Genomic DNA, 16,888 nt, shown 5'->3' with positions numbered 1-16,888 from the left:
CGATTAGCTCCAGACCATGCGCTCCACGGGGTTACCACGAAGGGGCTCCTTGTCAGCTCCTCGTCAAGGGCGGAGCCTGGTAAACCCCCCCGCACGCACCCAATGAGAAGCAACGTGCCGATTCCACGAGGCGGAGCTAACGAGCCGAGGGCGTGTCACTCCCCGCCGGATATACGCGGCCACGCGCCGGATGTAAAGGGAGATGCGCACCCAGCTTGGAGAAGGAAAGCCACCTGCGAGCGCTGAGTCAGATGCGCACCCAGCTTGGAGAAGGAAAGCCACCTGCGAGCGCTGAGTCAGATGCGCACCCAGCTTGGAGAAGGAAAGCCACCTGCGAGCGCTGAGTCAGATGCGCACCCAGCTTGGAGAAGGAAAGCCACCTGCGAGCGCTGAGTCAGATGCGCACCCAGCTTGGAGAAGGAAAGCCACCTGCGAGCGCTGAGTCAGATGCGCCCCCAGCTTGAGCAGACAAGACGCCATCCGAGCGCTGCGACCTCCCCGCATCTCTGGACCGGACCGGACCGTACTGTACCCTGCCCCGAGCCCAGGAGGACCTGGAGCCATCGATCCTGCCTTTCCTAGCCATCAAACCCCCGTGTGAGTCAGCCGTTGTCCCGTGTGTCTGTCGTCTGTCCGGGGTTAATATAAGAGTGTGTCTAAGTGCCTGTCTTCCTGTAATATACCTCTAGCCCCTGTAATCTAACCTTTTCCGTACGAATATACTTGAGAATCGAAACATTGGTGTCGTATTGTGTTATTGTAATCCAGCCGGGTGTCTTCTTTTTCTTATTGAGCCAGCGTGGCGCGGCTTCGTCAACGTCGAGTACAATCGGGTAATTTGTGCGGACACGACGGCCATTCCGCTCGGCCCACCTTAACATCAAAGTCGTGTCTGTAACAATATGTATATATATATATATATATATATATATATATATATATATATATATATATATATATATATCTGTCATTCAAGCTTTCGGGTCTCACTATCTGCTATGATCTTGCCTGTGTAACAGCAAAACTTGTGACAGCTAAAATTTATTTTGCTTCCAAACTCACAATGAGAAACAACATCCCTTTCAAAACATATCCGATTCATGTAAAACAACATATTGCTTTGGAAACAGCCTCGAGTACAAAGAAGTACTCGATCACTCCTACTGTACCATACTTCCTGACTTACTGGCAGAGTACGTTTTGACGTCATACGGTCATGCGTGTAGACGTCATATGTTGTTGACGTCATACCAGTCACATGCATCAAAGTGTCTGTTAAATCCTTTTTTCACATTTCAAAGGTGGACTGACAGTATTCTGGACCCCCGAGCAAAATAGGGCACATTTTACATGCAGTTTGTAAAATTACTGATTACTGTTTTCTTCATTTCAACCTTTTTTACCTCCTCTGTTACCATCGTTATTTCCCGGTGCGCCCCTACAAATTACCTTAATTTGTGTAGGGTACAAATTACCCTTCACAAATGATAGGCTAGGTGGCGAGGCCGGTCGAGGCCGCCTCGGTCAGGCTGGGCCCATTTCGCAATAAGTCTTCTTCTTCTTTCAAAATTCTCTTGAAGTACAACTTAAGCACTTATGAGGAATATCTGACTGATTGCAACACATGCTTTCAAAATTCTCTCTCGTGGGGCCCGACAGAAGAAAGAACAAGGAATCGTTGAGCACTAACTGATACTGGGCTCGCGTCAGACCTATGTACAGAAGACTAAATTCATTCAAAAAGAACCCGGATAATGCCGGGTGCATTCAGCTAGTATATATATATATATATATTTTTTCATAATCATTGGAATCTCCCGCGATGAAGCTAACTCCAAGGGCCTCTCACTCACTCACCGCAGGCAAGTTAGTGGTCTTTCCGTCTTCTACCGACTCCTCTCTGGCCTTGCCCCCCCCCCCCAGCTCTCTCTGGGCTCTGTCCCGCAAATATTCCTACAGGTCGCACAAGATCTGCCTGCAACCCTCTTATGGTTAAACTGCCAAAATCAAGACTCTCTGCTCACCTCCACTCCTTCATTCCTCTTTTCTCCTGCCTCTGGAACAAACTCCCTCACTCTCTTCAATCCCACTCCACCCTCCAGGTCTTTAAAACAGCTGTTCACCACCATCTCTTATCTTCCCCCATCCAAAACCTTGATCTTTTCTACCCCCACTAATTTCACCCCAATTCCACTTTTTTGAAATACCAACTTCTGTCCTGGAAGTCCTTGGTGTCCTTGTGTTTTATACTTCTCCCACCCCCTCCCCCTTCCCACGCCTCCAACCCCCAAGCCCTCTCCCTCCCACACATCTCCCTGCTCTCAAATGTTGTGTTTGTGTGCTTCCCTTTCTCTCCCCATCTTGTCTTCCGCTCCCTCTTTTTATATATTTTGTTTGTCTGGTTGATTTGTTTGTGAAGTACATGTTAGCTCTTTCACGAGCCTCGATTCAGTTAAAAAAAAAACAAACAAAAAAAAAAAACAACAATATATATATATATATATATATATATATACATATATATATATACATATATATATATATATATATATATATATATATATATATATATATATATATATATATATATATATAATCGTTAGATTAAATAAGACGCGGACGTAGCTTCAGGACGTCGATCTTTAATTGTCGACAAGCTTTCGACCAACAAAGGTCTTCGGCTTAGTCTACAAAAACATCAGGCATGTATATCAGTCAAGTATGTATGGTGATATGTGTGTGAGATGTGTGATGTGTGTAGAAAATGCATACAGAAGGAAGAGCCACGCCAAAGTTCACTCACCAGCCCCAAGTTCAACGGAAGTGACCGTTTGCGTTACAGTTAGGGTGCACGTGCATATACAAATATAGAGATATACATACATAAACACACAAGCATATATTCATATCCCATTTATATTCATATAATATATTTATATATTTATATAAATGACATATAAAGGTAGAATGAATGATGAATGAATGAATGAATGAATGAATGGGTTACGGTTAACAATTTGATTGGGTTGATGTGGGAACATGCTTTAGTCATCAAAATTTATGCCATGAGGGACTTTTGTCCGAAGTTTGTGTATCCAAAAGGACTCACGTTTCAGAATCGTGGTGTGTGATCGATTTGTGATTGATTCAATGGCAGAGATCTGAATGTCATTTATAGAGTGATCCGGTTGATTAAAGTGTATCGTGTAAGGTAGAGATTTGTCCTGACTGGTGTGGAAGTTATTGATTTCTGACCGGGTGTTATTAAATCGTGTGTAGAGTGTATTTTCAGTTTTTCCAACATATTGTTTGGTGCACTTTTGGCAAGTGATTAGGTATATGACCCATGTAGATTTGCAGTTCATATAGGAGGTGATGGGGAATTTTTGTCCAGTGCTAGAACTACAGAATTTGTTTCCTTCTAGTAAATGCTTGTGAATAATGCATTTGTTTGCTGTGCATTCATAGAAGCCAGGGATCCTAGTTTCTTTGTTGTGGGGCTGTGGGTGCTTTGCTTTTACCAAGAGGTCCCTGAGTGTCCGACCACGTCGAAATGATGTTAGTGGAGGTTGAGGAAATGTGGTGACGAGTGTTTCTGATTGATGGAGGAGAGGAAGGGCCTTATTCAGAATACTTGGCAATTGGGATGAGGTAGCAGAGTAGGTGGTTACCAGTGGGACACGGTTAGTTGCAGGTTTGGGTTTGTAAGTCAGAAGGTCTGCTCTCGGTATGTGTTTTGCTCGGGTTATTGCTTCTTTCACAGAGTGAGGATCATAGTTTCTTGCAATGAAGTGTGTTTCTAATTGGCAGAGAGAAGTTTCTTGTGCCATTTTTGTTGAGCAAATGCGTCTTACTCTGAGTGCTTGACTGTATGGTATGCTTGCAATTGTATGTTTAGGATGAGATGAAGAAGGGAGAAGTGGTCGGACACTCAGGGACCTCTTGGTAAAAGCAAAGCACCCACAGCCCCACAACAAAGAAACTAGGATCCCTGGCTTCTATGAATGCACAGCAAACAAATGCATTATTCACAAGCATTTACTAGAAGGAAACAAATTCTGTAGTTCTAGCACTGGACAAAAATTCCCCATCACCTCCTATATGAACTGCAAATCTACATGGGTCATATACCTAATCACTTGCCAAAAGTGCAACAAACAATATGTTGGAAAAACTGAGAATACACTCTACACACGATTTAATAACACCCGGTCAGAAATCAATAACTTCCACACCAGTCAGGGCAAATCTCTACCTTACACGATACACTTTAATCAACTGGATCACTCTATAAATGACATTCAGATCTCTGCCATTGAATCAATCACAAATCGATCACACACCACGATTCTGAAACGTGAGTCCTTTTGGATACACAAACTTCGGACAAAAATCCCTCATGGCATAAATTTTCATGACTAAAGCATGTTCCCACATCAACCCAATCAAATTGTTAACCGTAACCCATTCATTCATTCATTCATTCATTCATCATTCATTCATTCATTCATTCTACCTTTATATGTCATTTATATAAATATATAAATATATTATATGAATATAAATGGGATATGAATATACGCTTGTGTGTTTATGTATGTATATCTCTATATTTGTATATGCACGTGCACCCTAACTGTAACGCAAACGGTCACTTCCGTTGAACTTGGGGCTGGTGAGTGAACTTTGGCGTGGCTCTTCCTTCTGTATGCATTTTCTACACACGTCACACATCTCACACACATATCACCATACATACTTGACTGATATACATGCCTGCTGTTTTTATAGACTCAAAAGAAGACCTTTGTTGGTCGAAAGCTTGTCGACAATTAAAGATCGACGTCCTGAAGCTACGTCCGCGTCTTATTTAATCTAACGATTATTTATTCAATACAAATGAGACGCCCTGCTCGTACTTTGGAGTTTCTACTATTTCTTACAGTTATATATATATATATATATATATATATATATATATATATATATATATATATATATATATATATGTGACTACCCTTTAGTGAACACCGCAGGGTGAAACGGATGACCAAACGAGTTTTACTCCCAGGCGTTCAATCCAAAATGACGGTATTCGTTACACGCGAGGGAAAGGAGGATGATGAACTTACCTGTTCGGCTTCCACCCGACTTCTCTGCACCTGGATAAATTAACTCAAACCAAACAGAAGTAAAATGTACAAAAATACCGGCTTTATTAAAGAAAATTCCGGTCACAAAGAATGCATGATAACACTAAATTCCTAATTATGAGTGACCCAGTACAGACCCAAATACAGACAAAGGGATATATAACTGTGAAAATAAATGTGTGTTATTTATTGTGGGGATTTAGCTCTGAGTTGCTCTTGAACCCCGTCAGGAATCGTCAAAGATCTTCACAGGCCTCTACGTCCTTGTGCGCGAAAACCGCAGGCTGCACTCTGGTGGGCGTGAACTAGGCCTCGCCGCGCGGTCCACTCACTCCTGGCTTCGTGCGCGAAAAGAACAGGCCTTGGCGCGCAGATTGCTTTTCCAGCCACGCTTGTCCTCACGATCTCATTCACCAACACCAACACCAAAGCCAGACGATGCAAGCCATCCAGGAGAAGACGAAGGGAGCGATGTCAGGACACGACCGCTTGCCACCAAACCCAGAACATGCGAGGAAATCAAGTGGAAGAGAAAATTGTGGTGTCTCAAGGAATGTCCTTCGCTCGAGCCGTCCATTGTCCAAATGTCCCTCACTCAAGAAGCAGGAAATGTCGGCCAGAGCGCTCCTTTATAGTCAAGGCTCTGACGTCATCCTACAACGTCTCCAGCAATCCCATAGTCCCTTCTTACCAGTCCTTGCGCCAATCAAATCCCAGACCAATCACTGCTCTTTGGGGCATGGCCTCACTGACCTTTTGTGCCTGTGTGCTCACCAGGGCTATGTTATCCGCGGTAGTGCTCAATGTCCTGTTTCCAGTTGGTTTTTATTTAGTGTCATAAATGGGCGATTTCTTACTATGTGTGTGTGCTGTTGGTGTCATAAGGAACAGAGGAAAAATAACAGAGCTCATTACATACAGGGGATTTATCATTAATCCCTAACTAATTAACATAACCCCACCCCTCGTGATGGGAATGAAGACACGCTCTTCCACGACATACGGTCTACACAAATTTCCTACTTATTACATGGGGGTTCTTCTTCTTCACGATAGTCGGAGCACACTACCGATACAATTCTACCTGGACTGAGGTATTGCCTACCCCCCACAAACGTAACAATATATATGTACACGAGTATATAATATATATGTCGAGATCAGACCCCATCGCTGTAGTAGGTACCAAGAAGCAAGTGTCACACCAGCTATTCCTGCATACATCCTGATAAACAGGAAATTCCTGCCACACATTAACCTGTCTGTGGTACACAAAGCAATTCTGGGAGCAGCCAGGTGCAATTAAAAATTTAAAAGGCTCTTCTGGCTGAACAGTTGCATCGGCTCCACCTATAAGACGTCACCACGTCCAACCCGGACACGAACCCAGCCATGTTTGTGCTCCAGAAACACAAAAACAACAACTAGAACAGCACGTGTAGTAGCGTGCATACCTCCATCTAGTATCCCTAACTTAAGGTTCATCTGTGAAAAAATTTAAAAGAAGCTAATTTCAACTGATTTGGGTAGGTATGGGTATGGACAACTACCAAAAAAAAGTAAGGAGGGATAGAGGTTGGGGAAACCTTTTTATTAGAGGTCAAAGGTCATTGACCTCTGCCTAAATCATATAAAATTGTATTTCAGCAACAAAATATGGTATATAGATGATCTTGGTGTCAAAATGCACAGGATTACGAAAGAAGATGACATAGAATAATGACTGACCCATGGAACCAATTACTGACCTCCGAAAATGAGGTCAAAGGTCAAAAATAGACGTCTTATCACCAAAATATCATATCAAATATCATATTGGTAACAGTAACAGAATTATACCAAGATACAAACTAAATATGAAATGGATTCTTCACCACCAAAATACGAGGTTAATGGTCAAAATAAGCAGGGGGGGGGGGGGGGGTAAAGTTCATTAGTGTCAAATAGTTTGTGTATGTAAAGTATATGTGAATTTATAATCAACAATTTGCAGAATACTACTCACAACTTAGAACTTACAGTATCTATCGGCAACAACAAATTAATAATACTCAGTCTGTTTCCTCTTCATCACTACCAATTTCTTCTTCTGCATCTATGCTATCTGTTCCATTGTCGCAATGCCCACAGCACACTCCACATGCAGATACACACGACATGCGAGCTTTCATGCAGCTGCATCTCATTGTTTGACATTGCCTCTCCCCTTCCTTGCAGTTGCAACAAATTACTTTCAGAAGGTTGTCTGGCACGATACCAACAGATAGCATTTTTGGTCTGAGTTTTCTGTTGGAATCTAACTCCCATCCTCTTCCTTTGGGATCAAGAATAGAGGTGTCAAGATGCTTCCATACCACAACTTGAAGATGGACACGAAGGGAATGTTGAGCTGTTGCATCTTCCGTTGGTGGTAGGCGGTCAGGATCGATTTTGCCCTTGGCTGCTTGCTTCTTGAACTTCATGTAGCGAGACTTTTCTAGGGGAGTATCCCCACAGCCATATGTGATCTGCATGGCTTTTAATCCAGCTGTTCGAATTATGGAGTCGGTTGAAGTGGGACTTGTGAATGCAGTAATGACACTGGCAGGAAATCTGCATTTGTAGAGAGCACATTTGGTATGTCCATGAATGCATGAAACAGTGTCGTTTCCAGACCAGCCATACTTGAAGAGGAACTCTTCTTTGTCTCCGATGTGTATGCTAGAGATGTCGTAAAGACCACCAAAATCTGCTTGTAAATAGAAATTAGTACAGTGGATAGGCCTATGATAGCAGAGCAATATCAAAATATCAGTGTCCTGGGCGACAACAACAACTGGGGATTTAACACTTGCGACCAAGTCCATTGCAGACCTAACAATCAGCGTGTCACCATCATCTTTTGCTTGGCGTACAGTGATATTGTGGCTTGCCATCTCTGCAGATATCATCATGATTAAGGCTCCTTTGTTCTTCTCATTTGCCAGGAAAACCTCTCTGTCACATGATATAGTCAATTCCGGTGTGACCCTCATGTCCGGAGAAACCTTCTTCCCAGCCATCCGCCGCATATGTTCATGGTCTTTCGTTGATGATTCCTCCCCGTGAAATATTTGAATGTATTTCACATTGTGACATACTTTACTATTCCGCAGTACCCCATATTACAAGGAACTTAACAAATATGTACATGTATGTATATTGTATTAATATACTTACATTGCATTGTCCTGGAACATTGTACATGGAACAGTCGCATTTATTATGATAGACAGCCTCTTCCGCTACAAGATCTGCCATTCCTTCCGAGCGTCCTTTCACAGCCATTCCAAGACTATCTTTTCTTTCACTTGCGATTCTCAGAAGTGATTTCTTTAGCGTCATAGTTGATGCTCGATGTATGGTCTGCTGTCTATCAGGATGTCTTTCATCAAAATGGATGTCCTCATTGCATATGAAACATCTTTCACTGTACGGAAATCGAGTAGAACCCTGGCCTGAAAACATTACATGAAAACATGGACAAAGTTAGTTGCCATCCCATGTAAATCACCATACTAACTTCAAACATTCAAAATTCAAACAAAATAACATAAAACAGGTATGGGCTTGGAATCTTAATGAAATTTACATGAATCAAGTAAAGAATTACTTTATCTTACCATCAACTTTGTCATCATTTACTGCTTGAGACACCTTTTGTCGCTTTGGTCTTGGCGCATGCTCTTGCTCCTCAACATCTGGCTCCTTTTGCATGAAAAGGGTTCGGCATCTACGATGGACTGTCATAGGAGTGTTGCTACTCCATTTTTGTTCCAATCGCTCCAATAATGAAGAGTTGTTGATAAGTCTTACACTGCTCTATTAGATTCTCATATCCCTTTCTGTACAACCTCTGTAGCTTTCCTGCTTCTGAAAAGTCCTCACTACATATTTCACATATATCCATCCTGGTAATTTTGTTATTTTACAGTATTGTTCCAAAGGCCTCAGGGAACTTTTGGGACATCTCACTGCACTGGGGTAGTCAAGGTACATGTAGGCTAGCTAGGTTTTCTCAGTAATCACTCCTGAAACAAAGACAAAACAAAGACTTCATTCATGCAATATATAGTGTTTTAGTCTAGGGTCAATGACATTTGATCCCAAGAAAGGTAATTTCCCCCTCCCCCTCTGCTCTTGGAATAAATAATAACCCCCATATCCACCACGTAAGTTGAAATTAACCTCTTCGGTTTTTTTTTTGCTCATTTTTATATAATATGGTAATTTTCCTGTTATAAATATGACATTTTAGTGATAAAACAGCTTTTTTGACCTTTGACCTCATTTTCAGAGGTCAGGATTTGGTCCCAAGGGTCAATAATTATCTTATGTCATCTTCTTTCGTAATCCTGTGCATTTTGACACCAAAATCATCTATATACCATATTTTGTTGCTGAAATACAATTTTATATGATTTAGGCAGAGGTCAATGACCTTTGACCTCTAATAAAAAGGTTTCCCCAACCCCTATCCCTCCTTACTTTTTTTTGGAAGTTGTCCATACCCATACCCACAAAATCAGTTGAAACTAGCTTCTTTTAAATTTTTTCGCAGATTGGCTAATATATGGCTAATTTAGGGTTACTAATCAGGCTGAACAGTTTACGTTTTGTATCCCACTGAAAGGCCTCATCTGCATCCATAACTTAACCAAAATCTAATCACTGGTTCTTGTCACCTACCCAACTCATCCACCAAGTCTCATCATAATTCGTCCACAACTTTTTTAAATATCATGCTATATGTCGTTTTTGGCCCCATCCACCAATGCTGAAGAATCACTTGGAGAATTAAAAAAATTCTCGGATCTGGATTTGGATCCATATCTTCACCCAAATCGTCTGTGTCACACACCCAACCTGTCCACAAAGTTTCGCCCGAATCCGTCCATAGCTTTTTGAGATTTCGTGCTATACTGTATAATGTTTTTGGTAAAACACATATGAATAGAAATACCAATAAATAAAAGCTGACCTTCTGTACTATTGCCTCATATTCATCTTTTGATTTCAAATCCAAATTTCTTGAGTATGTAGCAATCAACAAATTTAACTTCACTGTTCCAATACTTATGGAGGGCACTGCATATCCTGCACAATAGGCTGTCACTTATTATAATCATTGAAAGTACAAGATTTGGATTTTCTAAAACCAGCATGCACATATTATGTATAGTATTCGCAGATTTGTTTGTTTGTCCATTGAATTGTTTGTTTGTTTATTTATGCTCATGATCACCACCGGCATTGGTGCTAGTTTTTATTGTTATTTTTTTCTCATCAGGTTCATGGGGATGCTTCATTTCCCGGACAAGGTGTTGTTGCCGAGACGCTGACACTGTCTCGTCTCCCACATTACCGTGTTGGTGGCAGCATTCACCTTATTGTCAACAACCGGTTGGGCTTCACCACACCAAGTGAGAAAGGAAGATCCTCTCTGTACAGCAGTGATGTCGGTGAGTTTCACAAGAGGAATGTAGTGGAACAAATAAAGAGAGATCAAAAAAGCTAATCTCTGAAATTTCATTACTTTACATTCTTCATATTTTTAACCAAAGCATTATTAACTCAAAATTATCTCAAAATGGAAAGCTTGCCCAGCTTTGTACTCAAACTAAACCTGATGAACACAACAGCTAAAAAAGTACAATTTATTGATTAGTGTTCTCCATATTCTCATAATAAGGTGTGTTGAAAATTTGGTGAGAAAACTTCAAACGGTAAAAACGTTATGGCCTGGACACACTAAAGCTCAAATGGTAAATAAATAAAGAAACACGGAAGCATCAAAAATTATCCTGGCCATCTCGTGCTTGACTTGCTGCGGACGGGCGGATAAGGCCAATTTGAATTTACTGTGACTTTGCCCTTTCACATATTGACCCAATTATTAATGAGTCTTCTCCAAGTTCTCGTAATAAAGATTGGTTGAAAATTTGATGAGAAAAGCTCAAATAATAGAAAAAGAAATGCCCTGGACACACACACACACACACACACACACACACACACACACACACACACACACACACACACACACTCAAATAAAAAGGAAAAACAAAAGACAAAGAAAACTCTGAACTTCAAATTAAACAAACGTTGTGCACGTGCTTTCAACGATATTTATTTTTATGTTTGGTTTCAATCCTCTTGGACATGCCTGGTGTATTCACAACTCGTTATTGTTTTATCAAAAGTGATGACGGGTGTATCGTCTACAGGGAAGATGGTGGGCTGTGCGGTGGTACATGTCAATGGGGATTACCCCGATGACGTGGTGCGGGCCACGCGTCTCGCCTTGGCATACCGGCAAAAATTCTGCCATGACGCCATTGTGGATTTGCTTTGTTACCGACAGTGGGGGCATAACGAGCTGGATGAACCATCCTTTACAAACCCTTCCATGTATCAAACCATACGGTAAGAACAAACCCACTGGCAATGCTCTGCTTAAAAAGGCAAATCAGAGATACTTTTTACTCTTGAGTATGATGTTATGAATGATTGATTGATTTATGTTTGACATTTAATTGCGAAGTAGAATTGGTTTCATTTTGATGATGTGTCACGACACAGTATAAAATTGAATTGTATCACATATACACTATACAGTGCTGTGCAAATGTCTCAGACATTTTGTATTTTTCTTCTCTGATGTGCAAGGAAACCAATACTTTGTGTTCAATGCAAATACATCTTTATGAAAAAGAAAATCATATTCAATTAACCAAATGTACGCACAATATACCTTGACATAAACTAATAGTGAGTATTTCCACCTTTTCCTTAAAAATTATTAAAATTATTCGAGGGACACTTTCACATCATTTTGTTATAAACTCTTGTGGAATGATGTTCCAGAACCTTCCAAGGATCATCTAAGTTATTGGGATTCTTTTTCACTTTTTCTTTGTTTAAATAGTCTCATAATCTTCAATGATATTGAGATCTGTCCTGGAGGGGGCCAGCCATTCCATGCATTGAAGCTTCCTCATTGCTAGCTTCCTCTTTCTTTGGCAAATAAGTTTTAATTATTCCAGCTGAGTGTTTTGGATCATTATCTTGCTGTTAGATGAAATTTGGACAAATAAGTCTTGTACCACTGGGTAGCACCTCGCATGGTGGGTTAATGTTTGTTTGTACCTTGCTGTAAGGTGTCAATATACCATTAATTTTGAACAATTTTTCAACACCACTTGAGGATATGCACCTCCAATCTTGGATTTGAACCTCCTCCATGCTCAACTGTTAGCTTCAAGCAGGGCTCTTTATATACGGTAAGTTTCAATTTTCATTGTCTTACGTGCTGTATTCGAATAGATCCTAATAACTAAAACTTTTACACGTCTGGGTAAAGCACCTTTGACCATTATTCCATAGTCTAATTTCTGTGTTCTGGTACATATTTTAGATTTTTTAGTCTTGTTCCCCTTTCTTAATCTTGAGATTTTCATGTTCTTACTGCAACACTTCTTTAAATCCTGATTTCAAAAGCGATCCTTGTCCTGTTGATGGATGGACAACGACACCTGAACCTTCTGCCAGTTCTGTTCTTTCAATGGGGATTACCCCCAATGATAATGGTTCCTACTGATGACTCGACCTTTGCTCTTTGCTTACTCGGGTTCATTCTGAGGACTCCAATTATGCATTATATGGTCTTTCATTTGATTGTATTTCTCGAGGATATATTGCCCTCTGTTTCTTCTCTCTTTCTTGAACTATACCTTCAAGTATTGCTCATCCTTGTTGGACAGCTGCTTTGGTCTTCCAATCCTGGGTTTGTCAATTAAAGATGATGTTTCTTTGTACTTGTTGATTGTGCTTCGGATACCACACCTTGAAAATCGAGTGATGTGAGTAATCTCACTCAATGTTTTTCCTTCTTTATGCAGAAACACAATTCTAATGTGAACTTCTAATAAAGTTTGAGCCATTTTGTTTTAAGCGAATAAAGGTGAAAAACCGAGGGTGGATGAAAAAAAAAGAATGAGCACCTTGGCCATGGTCAAGGATGGTTGTGGATGCCTGTTAGTAGTAATAATCATATTTATTATTATTTCTGTGGTATGCTGTGTGCCTTAGCTTCCGACAGAGCGTGCCTGATCTGTATGCGGCCAAGCTTGTAGCAGAAGGTGGGATAAGCACGGAGGAAGTGCAACGGATCAAATCTTCATATTTCGCTAAATTGAGTGAGCACCTCGCCAACACAGATTCATTCAGCCCGAGGAGCAGACACTTACAAGCCCACTGGAGTGGTATGGCCCTGCCCTCACCCTGCATCTCAGTATGGAACACAGGCCTTCCTTCCAATCTGCTACAATATATTGGTGCTCGATCAGTGGCTATTCCTGATGACATCTCTGTACATCCACGTCTTCTGAAGACACACGTTCAGGTGAAGTATTCACATGCATCCATTTCCTGTTTGTAGTTTTCATGATTGCGTGTTCAAAATAAATGAAGCTATCCCATGACATCAAGGTTTTTATGGCATAGCCCATCCGGTGAAGCCGTGTAGAACAGTGTTTGTCCGTCCGTATGTATGTATGTATGTATGTATGTATGTATGTATGTATGTACTATGTATGTATGTATGTCCCCTCAAATGTATACCAATCAGAGCTGAGGATATTGTCACATGACAGGTTGATGTGATTACGTCTGATGTCATTACGGCGGCGGCTTAATCTCCACATACTACCATTTTGATCTATATGCCGTTCATGCCGAACATATCGTCGAACCTGTCATATATCACAATCGCCATTCTCTACCTCTACGGTTTTCATTCAGTGTGAAACACAAACAAACCGATTGCTAAAGGAAGACTCCAGACCCAAAACATTTTTAAATTATTTAAATCTTTCGAATTAGGTAATGTTTAATTTTTTAAAAGAAAAAAAAAATCGACACTAAATTAGTCGTAAAATGCGTTTTTTTAAAGGCACGATAAAAAAAAGAAGAAGCTAGTTCTGGAATCCTTGTGACGTCACTGTGACGTCACACGAGGTATAGATCTCAGCTGATCGCGGTGCACACAGTGCATAAACATGGCAGACATGGCAGAAGAAGAAGTTTCTGACTCCGAATCGCTCGATATTTCCTCCGATCTGTCGGACTTTTCAGCCGATGAATATGTTTCAGAGGCTGAGGAAAGTATTGTAGAAGAATTTGATATAGAACGGAGAGAATTTGGTGTTCAACCATATCAGTTTGAGCCAGAATACGCCGACGAAGATCCAGAGGGCAATATGGAGGTCGAAGTGGAAAACGACGGAGATGATGCTGAACGGCTCGCAGATTTAGATTACTGGTACGTGTTGGGCTAGCCTACTTGTTGATAGTTTCGGTTAAATATGCGAGGAATATTTATATCAAGCTAGTGTTATTGCAGTAATGACTTTGTTTGATCGATAAAACGGTAAAAACCCGATCGCCTTGTGCCTGTATCATGGCGTAGCCACAGACACGCAGGCTGCAGCTACTGAGTGTAGTGTACAAATGCACTCGTCATTGTACGTCGGCGTTTCGTAGAATTTTGGCCAATTTATTTATATTTATGCCAGGCATGTTCCGCTAAACAACAAAATAAGTCGATACATAAACAATTATGCTCGCATCCCGGGAGAGGGGGGGGGGGGATAGCCCACATTTTATACATGACACAAACGTCATTTACGATTTAGTGTAGGCCTAGGCCTATGCATTGCAAGTGTCTTTGGGGACACACAGTGACAGTACACTCGCATTCGAGCCTGTGTTTATGATTATAATACCATTGTTTTTCTTGAATGAAAGGGGGGTTCATAATCTCTCAATTTATGGTTGCATACATACTTTAAAGGGGCTCTTCAACTATATATACCCTCATCAACTCTCGTTTAGCGACAGCAGTTTGAGGTCTCTTCAAAGTCGGCGTGGAACATGAAGTCTGGGCCTGGGGCAAGACGGTAGGCATCGCAAATTCAGTGTCGGCGCCAGTGGCCTGAGTGGTCGACATCATCATCATCGACGTAGACGGCATTATATTCTTCGACGTGGTGGCTGGCGAAGCAAGTGTCCTGCAGGTACCCTCTGGATATTTGGATGGGATTTGCAAAGGCTTCAAATCTAGTCTGGCAGCGTGTCCCATACTCCAAGCCAAAAAGTTGACATAGCACTCTGGTTCAAAATGTTCACTGCAAAGCCTCGTCGACTTGGCAGGACCTTTCCATCGTGCTCGAGTTCGTCGGACAAACCTCTTCCAAGTGTTATTACTGGCAACATCCTTTGGGAATTCATGTAGTGTTCGCACAAAAGGCTCCGAGACTTTGCTGCACCCGTACAAAACACAACTATTAACCATTTAGAATCCGATATGCAGGACAATATAACGAGAACAGAAACACTCCACACTATTGTATTGTATTGTAAACCATTTGTAAAGTATTTCTGGCTTCCCCGTCACCTTGTGTGACTTATATTGTGCATGGGCACGTGGTCTAAGATTTGCAGAAGCGTTTTCGTCGATGGTCTATTATTGGCGCATTTAAGGTCGGATTACAAGGAAACGACATCGCGGGTTGATTTTGTTTTTTAGATGATGTTGTTATGTACTGATCAAAGATTATGTAGAAGCATTTAACTAAAAAAAAAATTTGGGGTCTGGAGTCTTCTTTTAAAATGACCATAAAATATCGAAAGCATAGACATTACGGATCTTCCAACAACACGGTACGGTACGTTTTGGCCTTAGGCGTTATGACTTATCTTCGGACCGCTTCGGACAAATTAAGCCCAGGTTTCTTAATAAAGTAGTGTATCGTTTCAGTAGTATCGTTTTCATAATAATAATAACTAGCCGAAACCCGTGGAACATCCACGGAAGGGAGGATGTGGTGTATGGATAGAGTGTACCATTATGGATGGCATAGGGGATTTGCTTGTCCGAGTAAGAGTTAGGAAGAAAGATGAGAATGAAGAGTGCGTATATGAACAACGATCGCCGACACCGGCACAAATGCATGCTCTGGATTGTCCACTTAGTGGACGGCTTGCTTTCGCCTTCGCCTGTCCAATCAGCAGACGGTTTGCTTCGCCTTCGCCCAGCAGACGCCAATACGATGGCGGCGTAAGATGGCGTCGTATCGGCAGTTAATCGGATGCTTTTGGGCCCCAACGTCGGCTAATTCAGATTTTTCGAGTATGTCTGTACGTGATAAACAAAGAGCGCGGTTCGTACATCGTAAATCCATTAGTGCCGTGGGCATCGGGTCACTGGGTGCAGCGTAAAAGGGATAACAAAGTCGAGTCCTTACGCTATTATTATATAGACTAGCCGAAACCCGTGGAACATCCACAGAAGGGAGGATGTGGTGTATGGATAGAGTGTACCATTATGGATGGCATAGGGGATTTGCTTTTCCGAGTAAGAGTTAGGAAGACAGATGAGAATGAAGAGTGCGTATTTGAACAACGTATTTATTGCACACAAATGCATGCTCAGGATTGTTCACTCAGTGGACGGCTTGCTGTCGCCTTCGACAGTCCAATCAGCGGACGGCTTGCTTCGCCTTCACCCAGCAGACACCAATAAGATGGTGTCGTAAGATGGCGTCGTATCAGCAGTTAATCGGATGCTTTTGGGCCCCAACGTTGGCTAATTCAGATTTTTCGAGTATGGCTGTACGTGATAAACAAAGAGTGCGGTTCGTAGATCGTAAATCCAT

General features: G+C 41.5%; 1 protein-coding gene across 1 annotated transcript in view; it reads left to right on the top strand.

Annotated features, from left to right (window-relative positions):
- The window catches only part of DHTKD1 (dehydrogenase E1 and transketolase domain containing 1), a 104,326-nt gene that overhangs the window by 41,618 nt on the left and 45,820 nt on the right, over positions 1 to 16,888 (top strand). Inside the window, exons 6-8 of the mRNA XM_068130452.2 lie at positions 10,462 to 10,633; positions 11,399 to 11,597; positions 13,263 to 13,575. Coding sequence (XP_067986553.1) covers positions 10,462 to 10,633; positions 11,399 to 11,597; positions 13,263 to 13,575 — 684 coding nt within the window. The remainder of the gene's footprint in view (positions 1 to 10,461; positions 10,634 to 11,398; positions 11,598 to 13,262; positions 13,576 to 16,888) is intronic.

This window comes from Myxine glutinosa, chromosome 11 (assembly GCF_964187855.1).
Source record: "Myxine glutinosa chromosome 11, kmMyxGlut1.1, whole genome shotgun sequence".
Lineage (NCBI taxonomy): Eukaryota > Metazoa > Chordata > Myxini > Myxiniformes > Myxinidae > Myxine > Myxine glutinosa.
The sequence above is the reverse complement of the archived record's forward strand: the minus strand, read 5'-3'. Positions and strand labels throughout refer to the sequence as shown.